The 20580-nt window shown below is 45.7% G+C and overlaps 1 protein-coding gene across 2 annotated transcripts in view; it reads left to right on the top strand.

Moving 5' to 3' along the window:
- Positions 1-20580, top strand: part of LOC106569531 (transportin-1) — a 50226-nt gene extending 29646 nt beyond the window's left edge. Inside the window, exons 9-25 of one of the 2 annotated variants that reach the window (XM_014140980.2) lie at positions 3039-3157; positions 3978-4038; positions 4422-4611; positions 4813-4965; positions 5904-6129; positions 7212-7383; positions 7770-7856; positions 9212-9319; positions 9940-10098; positions 11002-11089; positions 12276-12374; positions 12485-12580; positions 16367-16442; positions 17618-17717; positions 17913-17987; positions 18118-18257; positions 18426-20580. In XM_014140980.2, coding sequence (XP_013996455.1) covers positions 3039-3157; positions 3978-4038; positions 4422-4611; positions 4813-4965; positions 5904-6129; positions 7212-7383; positions 7770-7856; positions 9212-9319; positions 9940-10098; positions 11002-11089; positions 12276-12374; positions 12485-12580; positions 16367-16442; positions 17618-17717; positions 17913-17987; positions 18118-18225 — 1917 coding nt within the window. In that variant the 3' untranslated portion in view covers positions 18226-18257; positions 18426-20580. Of the gene's footprint in view, positions 1-3038; positions 3158-3977; positions 4039-4421; positions 4612-4812; positions 4966-5903; positions 6130-7211; positions 7384-7769; positions 7857-9211; positions 9320-9939; positions 10099-11001; positions 11090-12275; positions 12375-12484; positions 12581-16366; positions 16443-17617; positions 17718-17912; positions 17988-18117; positions 18258-18425 lie in introns of those variants that run through there. The other variant, XR_006758437.1, reaches the window with a different exon arrangement.

Genomic DNA, 20580 nt, shown 5'->3' with positions numbered 1-20580 from the left:
GGGGCGCTGGGGGTAGGACTGGGGCTGGGGGTAGGACTGGGGTACTGGGGCTGGGGGTAGGACTGGGGTACTGGGGCTGGGGGTAGGACTGTGGTGCTAGGGGTAGGACTGGGGCTAGGGGTACGACTGGGGCTGGGGGTAGGGCTGGGGGTAGGACTGGGGCTGGGGCTGGGGGTAGGGCTGGGGGTAGGACTGGGACTGGGGTACTGGGGGTAGGACTGGGGTACTGGGGCTCGGGGTAGGACTGGGGTACTGGGGCTCGGGGTAGGACTGGGGTACTGGGGCTGGGGGTAGGACTGGGGCTGGGGGTAGGACTTGGGCTTGTATTCTGTAATGCCTGGTGTAAACTACAGGACTTTCAAAATCCTAACATCACTGAGCCTCTCACATTAAACAACTGTCTTACCTGTAGTTGTTTTGTGTTGCCAAAGTCGTTTTGCGCACGCTAACCATCTGGCACAGATTGTCACACACTACAAGATTATTCCCTTGGTCGTGAGGATTCTCTATACCACGCTGTCTCGCCAAAACAATGATGTGATATGATTTAACGTAGCTACGAGCAGTGGCTCAAAGCAGCCTCATAAAGGTTCAGTTAGACATTCACGCTTGCCATATAGAGTTGAAAGATCTAGCCAACGTTTTGAATTGAATAACATTGCTAGTGAACTTCAGAGCTGTAACGATTTGACACTTTGGTTAAAGGCAAGTACAATACACATACTAGTAGTAGTCATAGCTCCTGCTCCAGTCTATACATTCTGGGTGATGTGAAACAACGTCAGCATCTCACTGGCTTCTTCTCTGGCCAGCTCTCATTGGCTATTGCTGATCACGTTCTCAAAACTTGTCGTTGCACATCTCACAAGAGCATTGCTCATTTTGTGCTGATAAAATCAAACATGCTTGAAAATATCGTGACATCTGGGACTGCTCAAAGACGGAGCGGAGCTCAAAAACCCTTAGATTGCGTCTTTGACCCGCTCACATTAAACGAGTGTTGATGACAGCAACGACATGGGTATTCTGTCTACGATCTCTCAAACTTGTCTGGGACAGCTAAACCACGGCCATAATGGTGTAGTGTACACACGGTTTAAGCTGCAGGGCGGAAGGAGCGAATGAAGTTGCGAGGGAGGCAGTGAGGGAGTGAGGGAGGGTTATAGAGAGGAAAGGAGGGAGGAAAACAAACCAATTGAATGGATTCCTCTTGGTCTCATCAAATCAGCTCAAGATGCCACCTTGTGTTCAAAAGCTTTATTCTCCAGACAGGTTGGTCTGAAAGCTTTAGTTCTCCAGACAGGTTGGTCTGAAAGCTTTAGTTCTCCAGACAGGTTGGTCTGAAAGCTTTAGTTCTCCGGACAGGTTGGTCTGAAAGCTTTATTCTCCAGACAGGTTGGTCTGAAAGCTTTATTCTCCAGACAGGTTGGTCTGAAAGCTTTAGTTCTCCAGACAGGTTGGTCTGAAAGCTTTAGTTCTCCAGACAGGTTGGTCTGAAAGCTTTAGTTCTCCAGACAGGTTGGTCTGAAAGCTTTAGTTCTCCAGACAGGTTGGTCTGAAAGCTTTAGTTCTCCAGACAGGTTGGTCTGAAAGCTTTATTCTCCAGACAGGTTGGTCTGAAAGCTTTAGATCTCCAGACAGGTTGGTCTGAAAGCTTTATTCTCCAGACAGGTTGGTCTGAAAGCTTTAGTTCTCCAGACAGGTTGGTCTGAAAGCTTTAGATCTCCAGACAGGTTGGTCTGAAAGCTTTATTCTCCAGACAGGTTGGTCTGAAAGCTTTAGTTCTCCAGACAGGTTGGTCTGAAAGCTTTATTCTCCAGACAGGTTGGTCTGAAAGCTTTATTCTCCAGACAGGTTGGTCTGAAAGCTTTATTCTCCGGACAGGTTGGTCTGAAAGCTTTAGTTCTCCGGACAGGTTGGTCTGAAAGCTTTATTCTCCAGACAGGTTGGTCTGAAAGCTTTATTCTCCAGACAGGTTGGTCTGAAAGCTTTATTCTCCAGACAGGTTGGTCTGAAAGCTTTAGATCTCCAGACAGGTTGGTCTGAAAGCTTTATTCTCCAGACAGGTTGGTCTGAAAGCTTTAGATCTCCAGACAGGTTGGTCTGAAAGCTTTATTCTCCAGACAGGTTGGTCTGAAAGCTTTATTCTCCAGACAGGTTGGTCTGAAAGCTTTAGTTCTCCAGACAGGTTGGTCTGAAAGCTTTAGTTCTCCAGACAGGTTGGTCTGAAAGCTTTAGTTCTCCAGACAGGTTGGTCTGAAAGCTTTAGTTCTCCAGACAGGTTGGTCTGAAAGCTTTAGTTCTCCAGACAGGTTGGTCTGAAAGCTTTAGTTCTCCAGACAGGTTGGTCTGAAAGCTTTAGTTCTCCAGACAGGTTGGTCTGAAAGCTTTAGTTCTCCAGACAGGTTGGTCTGAAAGCTTTAGTTCTCCAGACAGGTTGGTCTGAAAGCTTTAGTTCTCCAGACAGGTTGGTCTGAAAGCTTTAGTTCTCCGGACAGGTTGGTCTGAAAGCTTTATTCTCCAGACAGGTTGGTCTGAAAGCTTTAGTTCTCCAGACAGGTTGGTCTGAAAGCTTTAGTTCTCCAGACAGGTTGGTCTGAAAGCTTTAGTTCTCCAGACAGGTTGGTCTGAAAGCTTTAGTTCTCCAGACAGGTTGGTCTGAAAGCTTTAGTTCTCCAGACAGGTTGGTCTGAAAGCTTTAGTTCTCCGGACAGGTTGGTCTGAAAGCTTTAGTTCTCCAGACAGGTTGGTCTGAAAGCTTTAGTTCTCCGGACAGGTTGGTCTGAAAGCTTTAGTTCTCCAGACAGGTTGGTCTGAAAGCTTTATTCTCCAGACAGGTTGGTCTGAAAGCTTTAGTTCTCCGGACAGGTTCGTCTGAAATATTTAGTTCTCCGGACAGGTTCATCCATAATCTGTCATGTGAATGTGATTGTGGCTGCCCAGCTCCTGGCCTTGAAATGAATCCTGAATTTTGATTGAGGTAGTGAACTACAAATATAATGCTAATAGTACTACATTTCCCATGGTCATCTCCTCAGTACATGCTGCAGAGGACTCAGGACCAGGATGAGAATGTGGCTCTGGAGGCCTGTGAGTTCTGGCTGACACTGGCTGAACAGCCTGTCTGTAAGGATGTGCTGTGTAACCACCTCTCCAAGTGAGTAACACACATACAGACAAAATAACTGAAAGACAATGTTACAAGAATGTCAGAGATGGGATGTAGGAAAGAAAAGCTGGTCATAGTAGCACAAAAGCTTTGTGACACACACAGTACAACACCAGCCTCAGTGTCAAAGTTTAGCTCCAACATTTGCTCCCACTCTACGCTGTCATTCTAGGCCTCCCCCTGGTGTACTGTCCTCATCCTGTCACCCTGGCCGTTGATCAGAGACATAGCTGTCAGAGCTCATCTGTGACACTGCTGACATTAATGCTTGTCCCTACCCTGTCTCCCCCATGCTCCCTCTCCCCAATGCTCCCTCTCCCCAATGCTCCCTCTCCCCAATGCTCCCTCTCCCCAATGCTCCCTCTCCCCCATGCTCCCTCTCCCCCATCCCCTCCATGCTACCTCTCCCCCATCCCCTCCATGCTACCTCTCCCCCATCCCCTCAATGCTCCCTCTCCCCCATCCCCTCCATGCTACCTCTCCCCCATCCCCTCCATGCTACCTCTCCCCCATCCCCTCAATGCTCCCTCTCCCCCACCCTCTCCATGCTCCCTCTCCCCCATCCCCTCCACGCTCCCTCTCCCCCATCCCCTCAATGCTCCCTCTCCCCCACCCTCTCCATGCTCCCTCTCCCCCATCCCCTCCACGCTCCCTCTCCCCCATCCCCTCCATGCTCCCTCTCCCCCATCCTCTCCATGCTCCCTCTCCCCCATCCCCTCCATGCTCCCTCTCCCCCACCCTCTCCATGCTCCCTCTCCCCCATCCCCCTCTCCCCCACCCCCCACCTCTCGATCCCTGTCTGTTCCAGGCTGATTCCTGTGCTCGTCAACGGGATGAAGTACTCCGAGATCGACATCATTCTGCTCAAGGTCAGTCTGCTCTGAGTGTGAGCCAGGAAATGGATCTATGGCCTGCTGCTGGACTGCACCTTGTGGTTATGTACTGGACACAGCACACCTTAACCCTGGGAGTCAGTTAAGGGTTTTACAGACCAGGCATGGCTATGTCTCAACCCTGGCTGTGTGTAGGTCCTGTCACGGGCCTGTCACTATGGTTACAATGAAATTCATATTTAGACATACATAAATATGTATGTGTGTCTGTCTGCTGTTAAGATAGTCTGATAGGTGTACTGACGGCTACCTAGCTACAGCCCTGAAGGCAGCTCACTGTCTTAAAGTAGTATCAATAGTTAGAATTGCATACCTTTGTGTGTGTACCCTTACGAGTGTGGAACTGTGTGTGTGGTCAGGGTGATGTGGACGAGGATGATGATGAGGCCATCCCTGACAACGAGCAGGACATTAGGCCCAGATTCCACCGCTCCCGTACCGTTGCCCAGCAACACGAGGGCGACCGTGACGGCATCGAGGACGATGACGACGACGATGATGATGATGATGACCTGGACGATGATGACACCATCTCTGACTGGAACCTCCGTGAGTGGACCTCTGATTATCTGGTTTTCTCTTCTGGTTTTCTTGCTTTGTCTCGCTTTTTTTCTCTGTCTCTCTCTCTCTCTGTGTGTCTCTCGCTCCCTCTCGCGCTCGCTCCCTCTCGCGCCATCGATATTGTTGACCTTTTTGTGTGCGTGGCTGTGTACCTCTGTTTATTAACGCGTCCCCTCTCACTGTCTCCAGGGAAGTGTTCAGCAGCAGCGTTGGATGTGTTGGCAAACGTGTTCAGAGATGACCTGCTCCTGCCCATCCTGCCTCTCCTCAAAGAGCTGCTCTTCCACCCAGAGTGGGTCATCAAGGAGTCTGGTATACTGGTCCTGGGGGCCATCGCCGAGGGTAAGGACTAGCAGAGACTGGTATACTGGTCCTGGGGGCCATCGCCGAGGGTAAGGACTAGCAGAGACTGGTATACTGGTCCTGGGGGCCATCGCCGAGGGTAAGGACTAGCAGAGACTGGTATACTGGTCCTGGGGGCCATCGCCGAGGGTAAGGACTAGCAGAGACTGGTATACTGGTCCTGGGGGCCATCGCCGAGGGTAAGGACTAGCAGAGACTGGTATACTGGTCCTGGGGGCCATCGCCGAGGGTAAGGACTAGCAGAGACTGGTATACTGGTCCTGGGGGCCATCGCCGAGGGTAAGGACTAGCAGAGACTGGTATACTGGTCCTGGGGGCCATCGCCGAGGGTAAGGACTAGCAGAGACTGGTATACTGGTCCTGGGGGCCATCGCCGAGGGTAAGGACTAGCAGAGACTGGTATACTGGTCCTGGGGGCCATCGCCGAGGGTAAGGACTAGCAGAGACTGGTATACTGGTCCTGGGGGCCATCGCCGAGGGTAAGGACTAGCAGAGACTGGTATACTGGTCCTGGGGGCCATCGCCGAGGGTAAGGACTAGCAGAGACTGGTATACTGGTCCTGGGGGCCATCGCCGAGGGTAAGGACTAGCAGAGACTGGTATACTGGTCCTGGGGGCCATCGCTGAGGGTAAGGACTAGCAGAGACTGGTATACTGGTCCTGGGGGCCATCGCTGAGGGTAAGGACTAGCAGAGACTGGGAGGGGGAGGAAGTGATGGACTATACAGTGGTGAAAGAGAATGTACAGTGTGTTTATCCACTTGTGTGGTCAGGAAGTTGCTTAATTCTAGCTATCAGGGGTATTCTACCATGCAACCTGAACGAAGGACTACACAGGACTATCTCTCTTCACTATTTTCACCGCTGATCTTAAAGCCAGTAGAACCCAACAGTCTAACCCCATGTCATTTTCCCAGGTTGTATGCAGGGTATGATCCCCTACCTGCCAGAGCTCATCCCCCACCTGGTGCAGTGTCTGAGTGATGAGAAGGCCCTGGTGCGCTCCATCACCTGCTGGACCCTGAGTCGATATGCCCACTGGGTGGTCAGCCAGCCTCCTGACACCTATCTGAAGCCACTGATGACTGAGCTCCTCAAACGCATCCTGGACTCCAACAAGAGGGTGCAGGAGGCCGCCTGCAGGTGAGTCAGCATGTGGTCAGCTGTTGGTAGCTGTGGTTATGTTTGACCAGATGTCTGATTTATTTGTAAATGATCAGTAATAAGTGGCTCTGGGTTCTAAAGCTGGGGACGACGGTCCTGGGAGTGGAAGTAAAGATGATGATCATTGTGACGATCAGTTGATCCAATCAAAGTTTTTGAACAACAGCTTGACTGCGAAGTGGTGTTCTAAACAACCTTTTCTTTCTCGCCTGCCTTATCCCCCTCTCTCCCCCTCTTTCTCGCCTGCCTTATCCCCCTCTCTCCCCCTCTCTTTCTCGCCTGCCTTATCCCCCTCTCTCCCCCTCTCTTTCTCTCCTGCCTTATCCCCCTCTCTCCCCCTCTCTTTCTCGCCTGCCTTATCCCCCTCTCTCCCCCTCTTTCTCGCCTGCCTTATCCCCCTCTCTCCCCCTCTTTCTCGCCTGCCTTATCCCCCTCTCTCCCCCTCTTTCTCGCCTGCCTTATCCCCGTCTCTCCCCCTCTCTTTCTCGCCTGCCTTATCCCCCTCTCTCCCCCTCTCTTTCTCGCCTGCCTTATCCCCCTCTCTCCCCCTCTCTTTCTCGCCTGCCTTATCCCCGTCTCTCCCCCTCTCTTTCTCGCCTGCCTTATCCCCCTCTCTCCCCCTCTCTTTCTCGCCTGCCTTATCCCCCTCTCTCCCCCTCTCTTTCTCGCCTGCCTTATCCCCCTCTCTCCCCCTCTCTTTCTCGCCTGCCTTATCCCCCTCTCTCCCCCTCTCTTTCTCGCCTGCCTTATCCCCCTCTCTCCCCCTCTCTTTCTCGCCTGCCTTATCCCCCTCTCTTTCTCGCCTGCCTTATCCCCCTCTCTTTCTCGCCTGCCTTATCCCCCTCTCTCCCCCTCTCTTTCTCGCCTGCCTTATCCCCCTCTCTCCCCCTCTCTTTCTCGCCTGCCTTATCCCCCTCTCTCCCCCTCTTTCTCGCCTGCCTTATCCCCCTCTCTTTCTCTCCTGCCTTATCCCCCTCTCTCCCCCTCACCTTTCTCTCCTGCCTTATCCCCCCTCACCTTTCTCTCTCTCCTATCTCTCTTTCCACTAACTCTCCCCCCAGTGCCTTTGCCACTCTGGAAGAAGAGGCGTGTACAGAGTTGGTTCCCTACCTGGCTTACATCCTGGACACTCTGGTGTTTGCCTTCAACAAGTACCAACACAAGAACCTGCTTATACTGTACGATGCTATAGGGACGCTCGCTGACTCTGTGGGACACCACCTCAACAAGCCGGTACACACACACACACACACACACACTATGTACGCTCTCTGTCTCCCAATGATGTCACAGCTATGACTCGAGCAAAACTGCATTTGCATGTAGTTTCCCCTTTCAGCTGTATGTGTTTAGTTGTGATGTCTAATGTGCTCTTTACTGTGTGTGTTTAGTTGTGATGTCTAATGTGCTCTTTACTGTATGTGTTTAGTTGTGATGTCTAATGTGGTCTTTACTGTATGTGTTAGGTTGTGATGTCTAATGTGGTCTTTACTGTATGTGTTTGGTTGTGATGTCTAATGTGCTCTTTACTGTATGTGTTTAGTTGTGATGTCTAATGTGGTCTTTACTGTATGTGTTTAGTTGTGATGTCTAATGTGGTCTTTACTGTATGTGTTTAGGAGTACATTCAGATGCTGATGCCTCCACTGATAGCAAAGTGGAACCAGCTGAAGGACGAAGACAAGGATCTGTTCCCTTTACTAGAGGTGAGCATCACCGTTCTCTAATAATGTTCCCTTTACTAGAGGTGAGCCTCACCGTTCTCTAATAATGTTCCCTTTACTAGAGGTGAGCCTCACCGTTCTCTAATAATGTTCCCTTTACTAGAGGTGAGCATCACCGTTCTCTAATAATGTTCCCTTTACTAGAGGTGAGCATCACCGTTCTCTAATAATGTTCCCTTTACTAGAGGTGAGCCTCACCGTTCTCTAATAATGTTCCCTTTACTAGAGGTGAGCCTCACCGTTCTCTAATAATGTTCCCTTTACTAGAGGTGAGCATCACCGTTCTCTAATAATGTTCCCTTTACTAGAGGTGAGCATCACCGTTCTCTAATAATGTTCCCTTTACTAGAGGTGAGCCTCACCGTTCTCTAATAATGTTCCCTTTACTAGAGGTGAGCCTCACCGTTCTCTAATAATGTTCCCTTTACTAGAGGTGAGCATCACCGTTCTCTAATAATGTTCCCTTTACTAGAGGTGAGCCTCACCGTTCTCTAATAATGTTCCCTTTACTAGAGGTGAGCATCACCGTTCTCTAATAATGTTCCCTTTACTAGAGGTGAGCCTCACCGTTCTCTAATAATGTTCCCTTTACTAGAGGTGAGCCTCACCGTTCTCTAATAATGTTCCCTTTACTAGAGGTGAGCCTCACCGTTCTCTAATAATGTTCCCTTTACTAGAGGTGAGCCTCACCGTTCTCTAATAATGTTCCCTTTACTAGAGGTGAGCATCACCGTTCTCTAATAATGTTCCCTTTACTAGAGGTGAGCATCACCGTTCTCTAATAATGTTCCCTTTACTAGAGGTGAGCCTCACCGTTCTCTAATAATGTTCCCTTTACTAGAGGTGAGCCTCACCGTTCTCTAATAATGTTCCCTTTACTAGAGGTGAGCCTCACCGTTCTCTAATAATGTTCCCTTTACTAGAGGTGAGCCTCACCGTTCGCTAATAATGTTCCCTTTACTAGAGGTGAGCCTCACTGTTCTCTAATAATGTTCCCTTTACTAGAGGTGAGCCTCACCGTTCTCTAATAATGTTCCCTTTACTAGAGGTGAGCCTCACCGTTCTCTAATAATGTTCCCTTTACTAGAGGTGAGCCTCACCGTTCTCTCATCACACCAAGGCACTATCGTCCAGGGGAGTTTTCTACTCTTCAGCAAATACATGCTCACTCTGTTAAACAATTTACTAAAATTGTAAGAATTACTACCTTTAACTGAGGTGATCAAGTGTCCTATTATTTCTTCCTCTTTCATCCTCTCTTGTCACATCACCTTTCTCTCTTCTCGGAATCCCCCCCATCTTTTTCTCCCCCATCTTTCTCTCCCTCCATCTCTCAGTGCCTGTCGTCAGTAGCCACATCTCTCCAGAGTGGTTTCCTGCCCTACTGTGAGCCTGTGTACCAGCGCTGTGTCAACCTGGTGCAGAAGACCCTCGCTCAGGCCATGGTGAGACACACACGTCCGTTGATGCGTGAGGGACACGGGGGTGTGTGAGGGACACGGGGGTGTGTGAGGGACACGGGGGTGTGTGAGACACTGTTGCGTGAGGGACACGGGGGTGCGTGAGGGACACGGGGGTGTGTGAGGGACACGGGGGTGTGTGAGGGACACGGGGGTGTGTGAGGGACACGGGGGTGTGTGAGACACTGTTGCGTGAGGGACACGGGGGTGTGTGAGGGACACGGGGGTGTGAGAGACTGTTGCGTGAGGGAGCGTTTGTTTAGTGCTTGCTTTCTTGCCTGTAAACACCATCTTGTTTGTGCCAGCTGGCTGTGTGAGTTAGTCCTGAACACACCATAGAGAAGGGTATTGGCACAGATTGTGTGTGTATGAGAACATTTGGGGATTATCTGCTCGCGGTTGGATTTCATGCTTGCGGAATGTGCAATCTAATTGTTTCAAATAACTATTTTCCCAAATCTAATCCACACTCTCTCTCCTCTTTCCATCACCCTCTGTCACACTACCTCCTCTCTCTCTCTCTCTTCTACCATATATTCAATCGTCTGTCTCCCTTGCTTACTGCCCCCTTTTCCTGTCTCCCTCCCCTTTGTCTCTCCATCCAGCTCCACCAGTCCCAGCCAGACCAGTACGAGGCTCCTGATAAGGACTTTATGATTGTGGCTCTGGACCTGCTCAGTGGACTGGCCGAGGGGTTGGGCGGCAACATCGAGCAGCTGGTTGCCCGTAGCAATATCCTCACGCTCATGTACCAGTGCATGCAGGTAACCAACCAGTGACCTCAGTGTTACAGATCAACCAACCAACCAACCAGTGATCTTGCAGTGTTACAGACCAACCAACCAGTGATCTCACAGTGTTACAGATCAACCAACCAACCAGTGATCTCACAGTGTTACAGATCAACCAACCAACCAGTGATCTCGCAGTGTTACAGATCAACCAACCAACCAGTGATCTCGCAGTGTTACAGATCAACCAACCAACCAACCAACCAACCAGTGACCTCAGTGTTACAGATCAATCAACCAACCAACCAACAACCAGTGACCTCAGTGTTACAGATCAACCAACCAACCAACCAGTGACCTCAGTGTTACAGATCAATCAACCAACCAACCAACAACCAGTGACCTCAGTGTTACAGATCAACCAACCAACCAACCAACAACCAGTGACCTCAGTGTTACAGATCAACCAACCAACCAGTGATCTCGCAGTGTTACAGATCAACCAACCAACCAGTGATCTCGCAGTGTTACAGATCAACCAACCAACCAGTGACCTCAGTGTTACAGATCAACCAACCAACCAGTGACCTCAGTGTTACAGATCAACCAACCAACCAGTGACCTCAGTGTTACAGATCAACCAACCAACCAGTGACCTCAGTGTTACAGATCAACCAACCAACCAGTGACCTCAGTGTTACAGATCAACCAACCAACCAGTGACCTCAGTGTTATAGATCAACCAACCAGTGATCTCAGTGTTACAGATCAACCAACCAACCAACCAGTGATCTCGCAGTGTTACAGATCAACCAACCAACCAGTGATCTCGCAGTGTTACAGATCAACCAACCCTGACATAGTTAATCTCTCAGGTCCGTGAGTCATGACTAATCTCTGGCTGTCTCTTTCTGTCCCCCTCTCTATCTCTCTCAGGACAAAATGCCAGAGGTGCGTCAGAGCTCCTTTGCTCTGCTGGGTGACCTGACTAAAGCTTGTTTCCAGCATGTAAAGCCATGCATCGGTACGTACTCTGTTCTCTTACACAGTAAGAGTAGTAACACACAGCCTGGTACTCTGTTCTCTTACACCAGACTGGCAGTAACACACAGCCTGGTACTCTATTCTCTTACACCAGACTGGCAGTAACACACAGCCTGATACTCTATTCTCTTACACCAGACTGGCAGTAACACACAGCCTGGTACTCTATTCTCTTATACCAGACTGGCAGTAACACACAGCCTGGTACTCTATTCTTTTATACCAGACTGGCAGTAACACACAGCCTGGTACTCTATTCTCTTACACAGTAAGAGTAGTAACACACAGCCTGGTACTCTGTTCTCTTACACCAGACTGGCAGTAACACACAGCCTGGTACTCTATTCTCTTACACCAGACTGGCAGTAACACACAGCCTGATACTCTATTCTCTTACACCAGACTGGCAGTAACACACAGCCTGGTACTCTATTCTCTTACACCAGACTGGCAGTAACACACAGCCTGGTACTCTATTCTATTCTTACATCAGACTGGCAGTAACACACAGCCTGGTACTCTATTCTCTTACAAGTAAGAGTGCAGTAACACACAGCCTGGTACTCTATTCTTACATCAGACTGGCAGTAACACACAGCCTGGTACTCTATTCTTACATCAGACTGGCAGTAACACACAGCCTGGTACTCTATTCTCTTACATCAGACTGGCAGTAACACACAGCCTGGTACTCTATTCTCTTACACAGTAAGAGTAGTAACACACAGCCTGGTACTCTATTCTTACATCAGACTGGCAGTAACACACAGCCTGGTACTCTATTCTCTTACACCAGACTGGCAGTAACACACAGCCTGGTACTCTATTCTCTTACACAGTAAGAGTAGTAACACACAGCCTGGTACTCTATTCTCTTACACAGTAAGAGTAGTAACACACAGCCTGGTACTCTATTCTCTTACACAGTAAGAGTAGTAACACACAGCCTGGTACTCTATTCTCTTACACCAGACTGGCAGTAACACACAGCCTGGTACTCTATTCTCTTACACCAGACTGGCAGTAACACACAGCCTGGTACTCTGTTCTCTTACACCAGACTGGCAGTAACAAACCAGCTGATATACAAGATGTGTATAGTAGTCTGAATGTCAGGTTATCAGTTACCAATGGTTTAAGCTTCTATCTCTTTCTCTTCTCTGCAGCTGATTTCATGCCTATACTAGGCACTAATCTGAACCCAGAGTTGATATCAGTGTGCAACAATGCAACGTGGGCAATCGGAGAGATATCTATACAAATGGGTGAGTGTCCGGAAATTGTCAGAAAGTGGTCACACATACCAGCTTGGATACATTCTCATGAATGTGTGTCTACGCCTCCCTGACCTCCCTTCTCCTTCCCCTCTCCCCAGGGGCTGAGATGCAGCCCTACGTGACCATGGTGCTGCACCAGCTGGTTGAGATCATCAACAGGCCCAACACCCCAAAGACCCTGCTGGAGAACACAGGTACCACCACAAGGTGGTGCTGCAGGCTGTGCTGAACCTGCCATCCACACAGGGAGATGTTACACAGCACAGTCAGTCAGGGCCACTCTGGGTGCGCCCCAATGAAATCTCCTTTCTCCCGAAGTGTGCACTCGTTCAATTCCCTTCATGGATTTGAAGGGAAATTACTGGTATATGAAAACTCCTCGTAGCCCATGCCAACACCAATCCAATGCTTTTAAATATCTGGGGAGTAGTGAACGAGTGCAGACTTCAGGAAGAAGGAGAGGTTATTGGGACGCACCCTCTGACTGGAGCAGAGGCCATTAATCTCCATCTGAAAGCCTCCCCATGCTCTGGGCCTTACAGGTTTTGCCGGTTTCAACCAAACATCCCAACTATTTGGACCCAATGATCTATGGCTTAGAGGCTGTGTTTATGGGCTGTTGGATCTCTGCTGAAAGAAATTAAATGTGGCTGAGGTGGAAAGAGGGAAATAAAGGAGGGGAGAAAGAGTGACAGATGAAGTATTTATTCCTCATGGAGTAAGAATCTGGGGAAATGCCAAAACCGAGCAAACCCTGTAAGTGTACAGTCTTGGCATTATTAACTGAAATGGATTGATTCTGTTGCACCGTTGGTTGTCAGATTTTTCTAGCTTTAGTTCCCTTGAAGTGAAGCTGAAGTGTTGAGCAGCATCAGTAGGTGACCGTGAGGTCTTAACTGAGACAGTGGAGTGTATAGCTAAATGCTTCAAGAGTTTTCATACGGTTAATTTGACAAACTGAATGTTTACTGAACACTCATGATGATGATCATCATCATAATAATAATAATAACTAGTTGTCTTTGCTGACTGAGGAAAGAGCTAATCCCATCCTAAACATTTTTTGGGGTTTTGAGAGAAATGTTATAGCACCTATACTTATCAAACAAACCTTCGGTTACACTCTGCTTTTATTTAGAGGCTCTAGTCGAATTGGAAACCGTGTTTGGGTGATCCAAAATGGCCGCCAACATGAAACAAGAACCCAAACTGAGCCAAAATGAGGGTGAAGTGTAACCTGCTTAACTAACCCCCCTACACCCCCCAGGAAAACTAGGGAATTTGTAGTTGTTGTTCCTGTTTGTTTGTCAGTTTATTTATTTGTTGTTTTTAGTTAGTGTTTTTTTAAATGTGAATGCATATCTGCCAATATATGTTGAATGTTTAGTTAAAGGATGGCAAACGTTTGATGCAGGATAGGTGATGGATTGATGGAGCCATAGGTCTATGCTGTTGGGCTCAGTCCACTACCATTCTATTTTAGTACGATAAATCAAAACATAATCGACTTGGTTTCCTTTGGAGTGTTTCATACAAGAACTCTCCTAATCTTCATTTTCAGCTAACCTATCAAAACATTCAGAAAATGTATTCATTTTGATTCTCTTATAGCTCACCAATTTGATCCTTCAAAGCACTTTAAAACACACATACAGTATAAAGTCACATCAACTCTATTGAGGTGGATGGGGTTTGAGGCCATATACAGAGCCTTCAGAAAGTATTCACACCCTTGAGTTTCCCACATTTTGTTGTGTTACAGCCTGCATTTAAAATCGATTTTTTTTGGTCACTGGCCTACATGCAATTACTCCAAAGTTATGTTTTTCGCAATGTTTACAAATGTTAAGCTGAAATGTCTTGATTCAATAACTAATAAACAAACCCCTTTGTTATGGCAAGCCTAAGTTCAGGAGTAAAAATGTGCTAAACAAGTCACATAATAAGTTTCAATAATAGTGTTTAACATGATTTTTGAATGACTACCTCATCTCTGTACCCCACACATACAATTATCTGTAAGGTCCCTCAGTCGAGCAGTGAATTTCAAACACAGATTCAACCATAAAGATCAGGGAGATTTTCCAATGCCTCGCAGAAAAGGGCACCTATTAGTTGATGGGTAAAAAAAAAGCTGATATTGAATATCCGTTTGAGCATGGTGAAGTTATTAATTAAGCTTTGGATGGTGTGTCAATAAACCAAGTCACTACAAAGATGCAGGCGTCCTTCCCAACTCAGTTGCCGGAGAGGAAGGACACCGCTCAGGGATTTCACCATGAGGCCAATGGTGACTTTAAAACATATACAGAGTTTAATGGCTGTGATAGGAGAAAACAGATGATGGCTCAACAGCATTGTAGTTAACCCACAATACTAACCTAATTGACAGTGAAAATAATACAAATATTCCAAAACATGCATCCTGTTTGCAACAAGGCACTAAATGAATACTGCTACAAATGTGGCAAAGCAATTAACTTTTTGTCCTGAGTACAAATCCAATACAACACATTACTTAATACCACTCTCCGTATTTTCAAGCAGAGTTGTTGCTGCATCATGTTATGGGTATGCTTGTAATTGTTAAGGACTGGGAAGTTTTTCAGGATAAGAAAATGAGTGGAATGGAGCTAAGCACAGGTGGAAATCCTGGAGTAAATCTGGTTCAGTCTGCTTTCCACCAGACACTGGGAGATTAATTCACCTTTCAGCAGGACAAGAACCTAAAACACAATTCCAAATCTACACTGGAGTTGCTTACCAAGAAGACACTGAATGTTCCTGAGTGGCCGAGTTACAGTTTTGACTTAGAAACATCTATGCAAATGTTTGTCTAGCAATGATCAACAACCAACTTGACAAAGCTTGACACATTTTTTTAAAGGATAATGGGCAAATGTTGCACAATCCAGGTGTGCAAAGCTCTTAGAGACTTACCCAGAAAGACTCACAGCTGTAATCGCTGCCAAAGGTGCTTCCAGTATTGACTCAGTAGTGTGAATACTTATGTAAATTCGATATTTCTGTATTTCATTTTCAATACATTTGCAAACATAAAAAAATAAACATTTTCATTTTGTCGTTATGAGGTATTGTGTGTAGATGGGTGAGGAAAAACAAACAATTTAATACATTTTTGAATACAGGCTGTAACACAACAAATGTGAAAGTCAAGGGGTATGAGTACTTTCTGAAGGCACTGTATAGCTATAACCCCTCCCCTCCATCCTCATTTGCAGCCAATCAGCCTATCCTGCACTGAACTTTATTTCTAATGAGCCTATCATCTGCTTTCTGCATGTCTCATTGGACTGTTCATAAATGCCTGTTTCTTAATGAGAATGTTGCATAGTTTTGTGTCTCTTAAACGTAGGTCCTCCTCTCTGTCTCCTCATAAGAAGCTGCTGTACTGGATACTTGTCTCCTCCCATGTAGTTGGTCATTTCTTTACAACCAAAAAAAGAAGAAACGTTTTTCTGTTTCTTATGGAAAGATGAACCTTTTTGTGAGTTTAAGGGAGAAACCTCTGAAAGCTCAATTCCCAGCTGCCAACTTTGAGAAGAATAAGAACCGTGTAAACATTCCATACTGGCATTTGGCTAACTAATGACTTCACATTTTACACTTTAAAGTTAGACGAAGAACATTCATTCAACATTTTGGAAAGAGGAGTTTGTCGTAAGAGAACAGAGGCCATTTCAACATTCATATTTCTGACGTCCGAGCAGGCATGTTGCTGTTTGATTGATATTGTGTTGTCAAAGTGTTCTCCCTTAAACGAGGTGTTTGTTTTTAGTGCCATACTAGCCTACACGGGGCAGTAATAATCAACACTAGTGAATTCTTCTGTTTATTATCATACATGGATTCTGTTGATTTATGTTTCTGAGTTGTTTGTTTTTTCTTTATTTTTTCTCCTCATTGCTCATGTCTTGGTTGGCGTTTGGTGGTGTATAACCGTGATTGCGTTACCTTAGCAATAACAATTGGTCGTCTTGGTTACGTTTGTCCTCAAGAGGTGGCACCCATGCTACAGCAGTTTATAAGACCCTGGTGTGTATTATTCAATCTTTTATTTAATTCATATTCCTCTCCTCTTTCCTCTTTCTCCATGTCTGTCTCTTCCTGTCTCTCTCTCCTTCCCTGTCTCTGTCTTTCTCTCTTCCTCCCTCTCTTTCTTTCTGAAATAAGTATTTTCTGTTTCTCCTGAATCAGTCCGTAATCATTGCCAACCATGTGACTAATCCATTCCTCTTTTAGGTCCTCTGTCTGTGATGTATTTTGCTTCAGTAGCACCTTCATGTATTTTATACATTACTGGTTTATTTATTTTACAGTTTGTCATTGTTAATTGTCGCTAACTACTAATTAGTGCATGGGATTAGATTGTCACATGCCTGCTGGTTCAGAAAGTGAAAGCAAAAGGCTTCCCTAAAATTCCCAAAGCATTCCACAAAATTTTTTCGAAGCATTCCACAAAAATTCCCAAAAGCATTCACAGCGCACCCCCCCCCATGTCCACTAGTCATCCAGCTGCATGCGCCTATCCCAGAATTCCTCAACTTCCTTTAAGAAAAAAGTTCATATAAAAAGATTTGGCATTTATAAAGTGCAATAGTAAAGGTTAACCTAAATGCCATATGGGCCAAAGTTAAGTTATTTTAAAAGTGATTAAACCGTTTTTAGTGACTTACTCATTAGTGTATAGTTAAGTGCTTTAACACAAAGTTTCAGAAGGACCGGTTTGTTTGATGTGCATGCACCAGTCTGATACTGTTTTAGATTATCTGAGAGAAATCATTTTCTCCCCACAAGAATATTTTGTATCTTCTGAAGTAGTCTTTGGTAAAAGGAGTTCTGATAATATAAAATCTTCTAAAGGTCTAAAATAAATGATTGTAGATTGAATTCACAAGTATGAAGTAAAAGTGGCAAATTGTATTTTTTAGTATACTATAGGTTATTCTTCTTTTTTTTAGTTGCCATACGATCAACAAACCTTGATGCAATAGATGTAGTATTTTTATATTTTGCAAGGTATTCAATTTATCCATAGTGGAATTTGTGTTAACAGGTAATAGTAATATGATATACCTATGCAAGTTCAATTACATTATTGAATACAGTCAATGGTCATTTCAGAGTGCTGTAAAGGTATTGAATTGTAATGCAGTGCTTTAAGGCAGCCCCTCTGGCCTGGTGTAAAACGTGGCTGTTCCTGTTGACAGGTGCACCTCTCTAAGGAACATAAGAGACAATGAGGAAAAAGACTCAGCGTTCCGAGGTATCTGCACTATGATCAGTGTCAACCCTGGAGGAGTGGTACAGGTGAGGCCCCCAGGCATTGCTGCCCTCTAGAGGATAACATGGGAACTGCCCTTATCTTCTTCTCATGGCCCCATCAGTTGAGGACTAAGAAAAATACAGGAACTGCATTACTGGTTATATGGCCCCATGAGTGAGTGATGTTAGCAGAGAAACTCTTGTTGTCTCAAGGCAGACCTTTACTCTCATTTCCTCCAGGACTTTATATTTTTCTGTGATGCAGTGGCCTCGTGGGTAAATCCAAAGGATGATCTGCGAGACATGTTTGGCAAGGTAAAAACTGATAACTGCCATGTAGTCTTGTAGACTCTAGGCCTGATCTGTGTGAGGGAAAGGGGTGAATATCCTGATCCACAATGTGTGCATGCGTAGCTTTGTGCTAATTGTTGTTTGATATTTTCAGATCCTCCATGGGTTCAAGAACCAGGTGGGCGAGGATAACTGGAGGCGTTTCTCAGACCAGTTTCCACTGCCTCTGAAGGAACGGCTGGCGGCCTTCTACGGGGTGTAATGCTTTCCATAGGAACATACCTGTTCAAGGGGGTACTTTGCACATTCATGGTCAAATCTAATTATAGAGCCGAGAGATCCTATCCACTTTAGTGTCTGTTTGTTAGCCGCCTTATTTGAGAAAATAATAAGCAAGCAAAATTAGGAAGGTTTATTCCTAATTTTGCTTAATTAATAATATTGGTCTCACTGTGTTTCCAGGTCATTCACTATGGGAGACGACGGACGGGGAACCTCTTATACCCAGGGAACATGTTACCCTTTACTGGGGGAAGGGTCTGCCAGCTGGGGAGGGAGGGGGGTGCGGACCGGGACCCTCCTCAACCTTCTTGACGGGCGGGGTGGGAGGGAGGTGTTAGCCAGCAGAGGCAGTCAACGCCCCCCAAGCAACAGGCGAGGGGGACACGGGGGAACCAGCGGGCTAACTTAATCAAGGGAGGAAACATTTATTTCATTTCAACATCTCATTCAGAAATGAAAAGATATTGTCAGCGTAGCCATTTTTGTTTTCTCTTTTTATTTTGGTTATTTTCATTTGAGCTCTCCAGCGACTCTACTACTGAGTGGACATTTGAATCAAAACGCAGGAAAAAAACAATGCAAAACTTTGTAAATGCTTCTGTCATTTAGTTGTGGTAAAATCCTGGGTTTATACTTACCGGGGGGGGTAATAATGCTGATTTAGGATCAGATTTCAGTTAAGAAGAGCTTTTAAATCTATACGTATCGACCGGAAAGTGCCACTCAGAGATAAGTGTAGGGGGAGGGAGTTTAGAACTAGAGAGAATGATACCGACCATAGAATTGATATGGGGGTGGTTATAAAATAACGTAGTGGGCATAGAAATGACATTAAAAGTCTCATAGAAAACAACATAGCAGCTGTCCTCAACTGCCAGGACAGCTGCTAGCCAAGCAACCACAACAGAGGTAATAGAGTAAAGAAAATGCTGATATTATCGTATTTATCTAACCAGCAATTTTTTGGATGGGGGACACTGCCTTTGTATATCTTCGAAAAACAATAGCCTGTCTTTTATTGTAGTCATCAATCAAAGTAATTGCGTTGAGTTAATGAAAGAAAAATTGGTAGTGGCATATTTAAAGTAATAGAGTAATGAACAGTATTTTTGTGGCAGGTCAGAAGCTGTGTTGAATAAACCATTCAGTCAAACACGTCACAGACAGAAAGAGTGCATATGATTCTATATTTGTTGTGGTTGAAAGTGACTTGTCTTAAAAACAGGAAAATAACTAAGTAGCATGCTTACATCAAAGTGGGAAGTGGGTAAGGAGGGTGTACATCAGTAGAGTGATCTGTGTGTTGCATCATCGGATAGTTGTGGTATTTCTTGCATAGCCTTGTGATAAGGTTTCTTAAACAAACATGTAGTTGGTCCTTCAGTTTTCTGTCCGCCCACCACCCCCTTATGTTTTACCAGAGGCTTTCCAGTCAGTGTCTAGCATGAACTGGGTTTACATACATACGCTATATAAACATACAAGTCTGATATTGATATTCTCATCTAGTTGAATCCATATACTGTAGCAGGGTTTTGGTTGTGATTCTAAAAAGAGACCTTGAACACTGCTACATGTTAAAACTCTGAGGTAAACTCTCAGGCTGCCTCTGTTCTGTGGTGTGGAAGTGACGTGTTCTGTGTGCATGGATGTTTTACTAGCTGCCATAATATCATCTTTCCTGACCCCATATTGTTTTAAATATCAAATTCTGTCTTTCTCACATTTGTGAAAACAGTACTTGGGCTCGATTGTGGCAACGTAAGACTATATTGTTTAACAGTGTCGGAGGGAGGGGGGTATGGAAACGGCATACAGAACTTTAGCTGAAAATGTTCACCCTTTTGTTATTAGGACTGTAACACAAGTCCTCTTGTCTTGATAGTGTGTCTGTCTGTGACCTTGGTTGGTTGTCAATCCAAAACTCAACAGCAAGCAATTGTAAAAAAAAAAAAAAATGTATGTAATGTGTTTTTTTTGTTATTGTTGTTTTTTGTGAAAAGCATGATCTTTGAGGATGATTGTAATGACTGTTTTGAATGCAGGGTATTCGGATGCGTGATTCCTTGCATGTTGGTGGTCCTTTTACATCCCAAACTAGACAGGGGGAGGTGCATTTCAATTGAACTAAAAAGTTAAGGAAATTCTTATTTCTTCACTACCCCATTTTGCTGACATACAATATCAGACTTTTATTTTGAAAGTTCAACTTTTATCTCATACATACCTGCAGGACGATTTTCCCCTTAACCTATAACGCACGTGCAAATGTATTGTTTGTTATCTTGTTAAATACTGTGAAGTTAGAACTTAAAGAAAAAAAATGTTTTTTGTT

This window comes from Salmo salar, chromosome ssa01 (genome assembly GCF_905237065.1).
Source record: "Salmo salar chromosome ssa01, Ssal_v3.1, whole genome shotgun sequence".
Lineage (NCBI taxonomy): Eukaryota > Metazoa > Chordata > Actinopteri > Salmoniformes > Salmonidae > Salmo > Salmo salar.
Note: the sequence above shows the minus strand (reverse complement) of the source record. Positions and strands in the feature narration are given on the sequence as shown.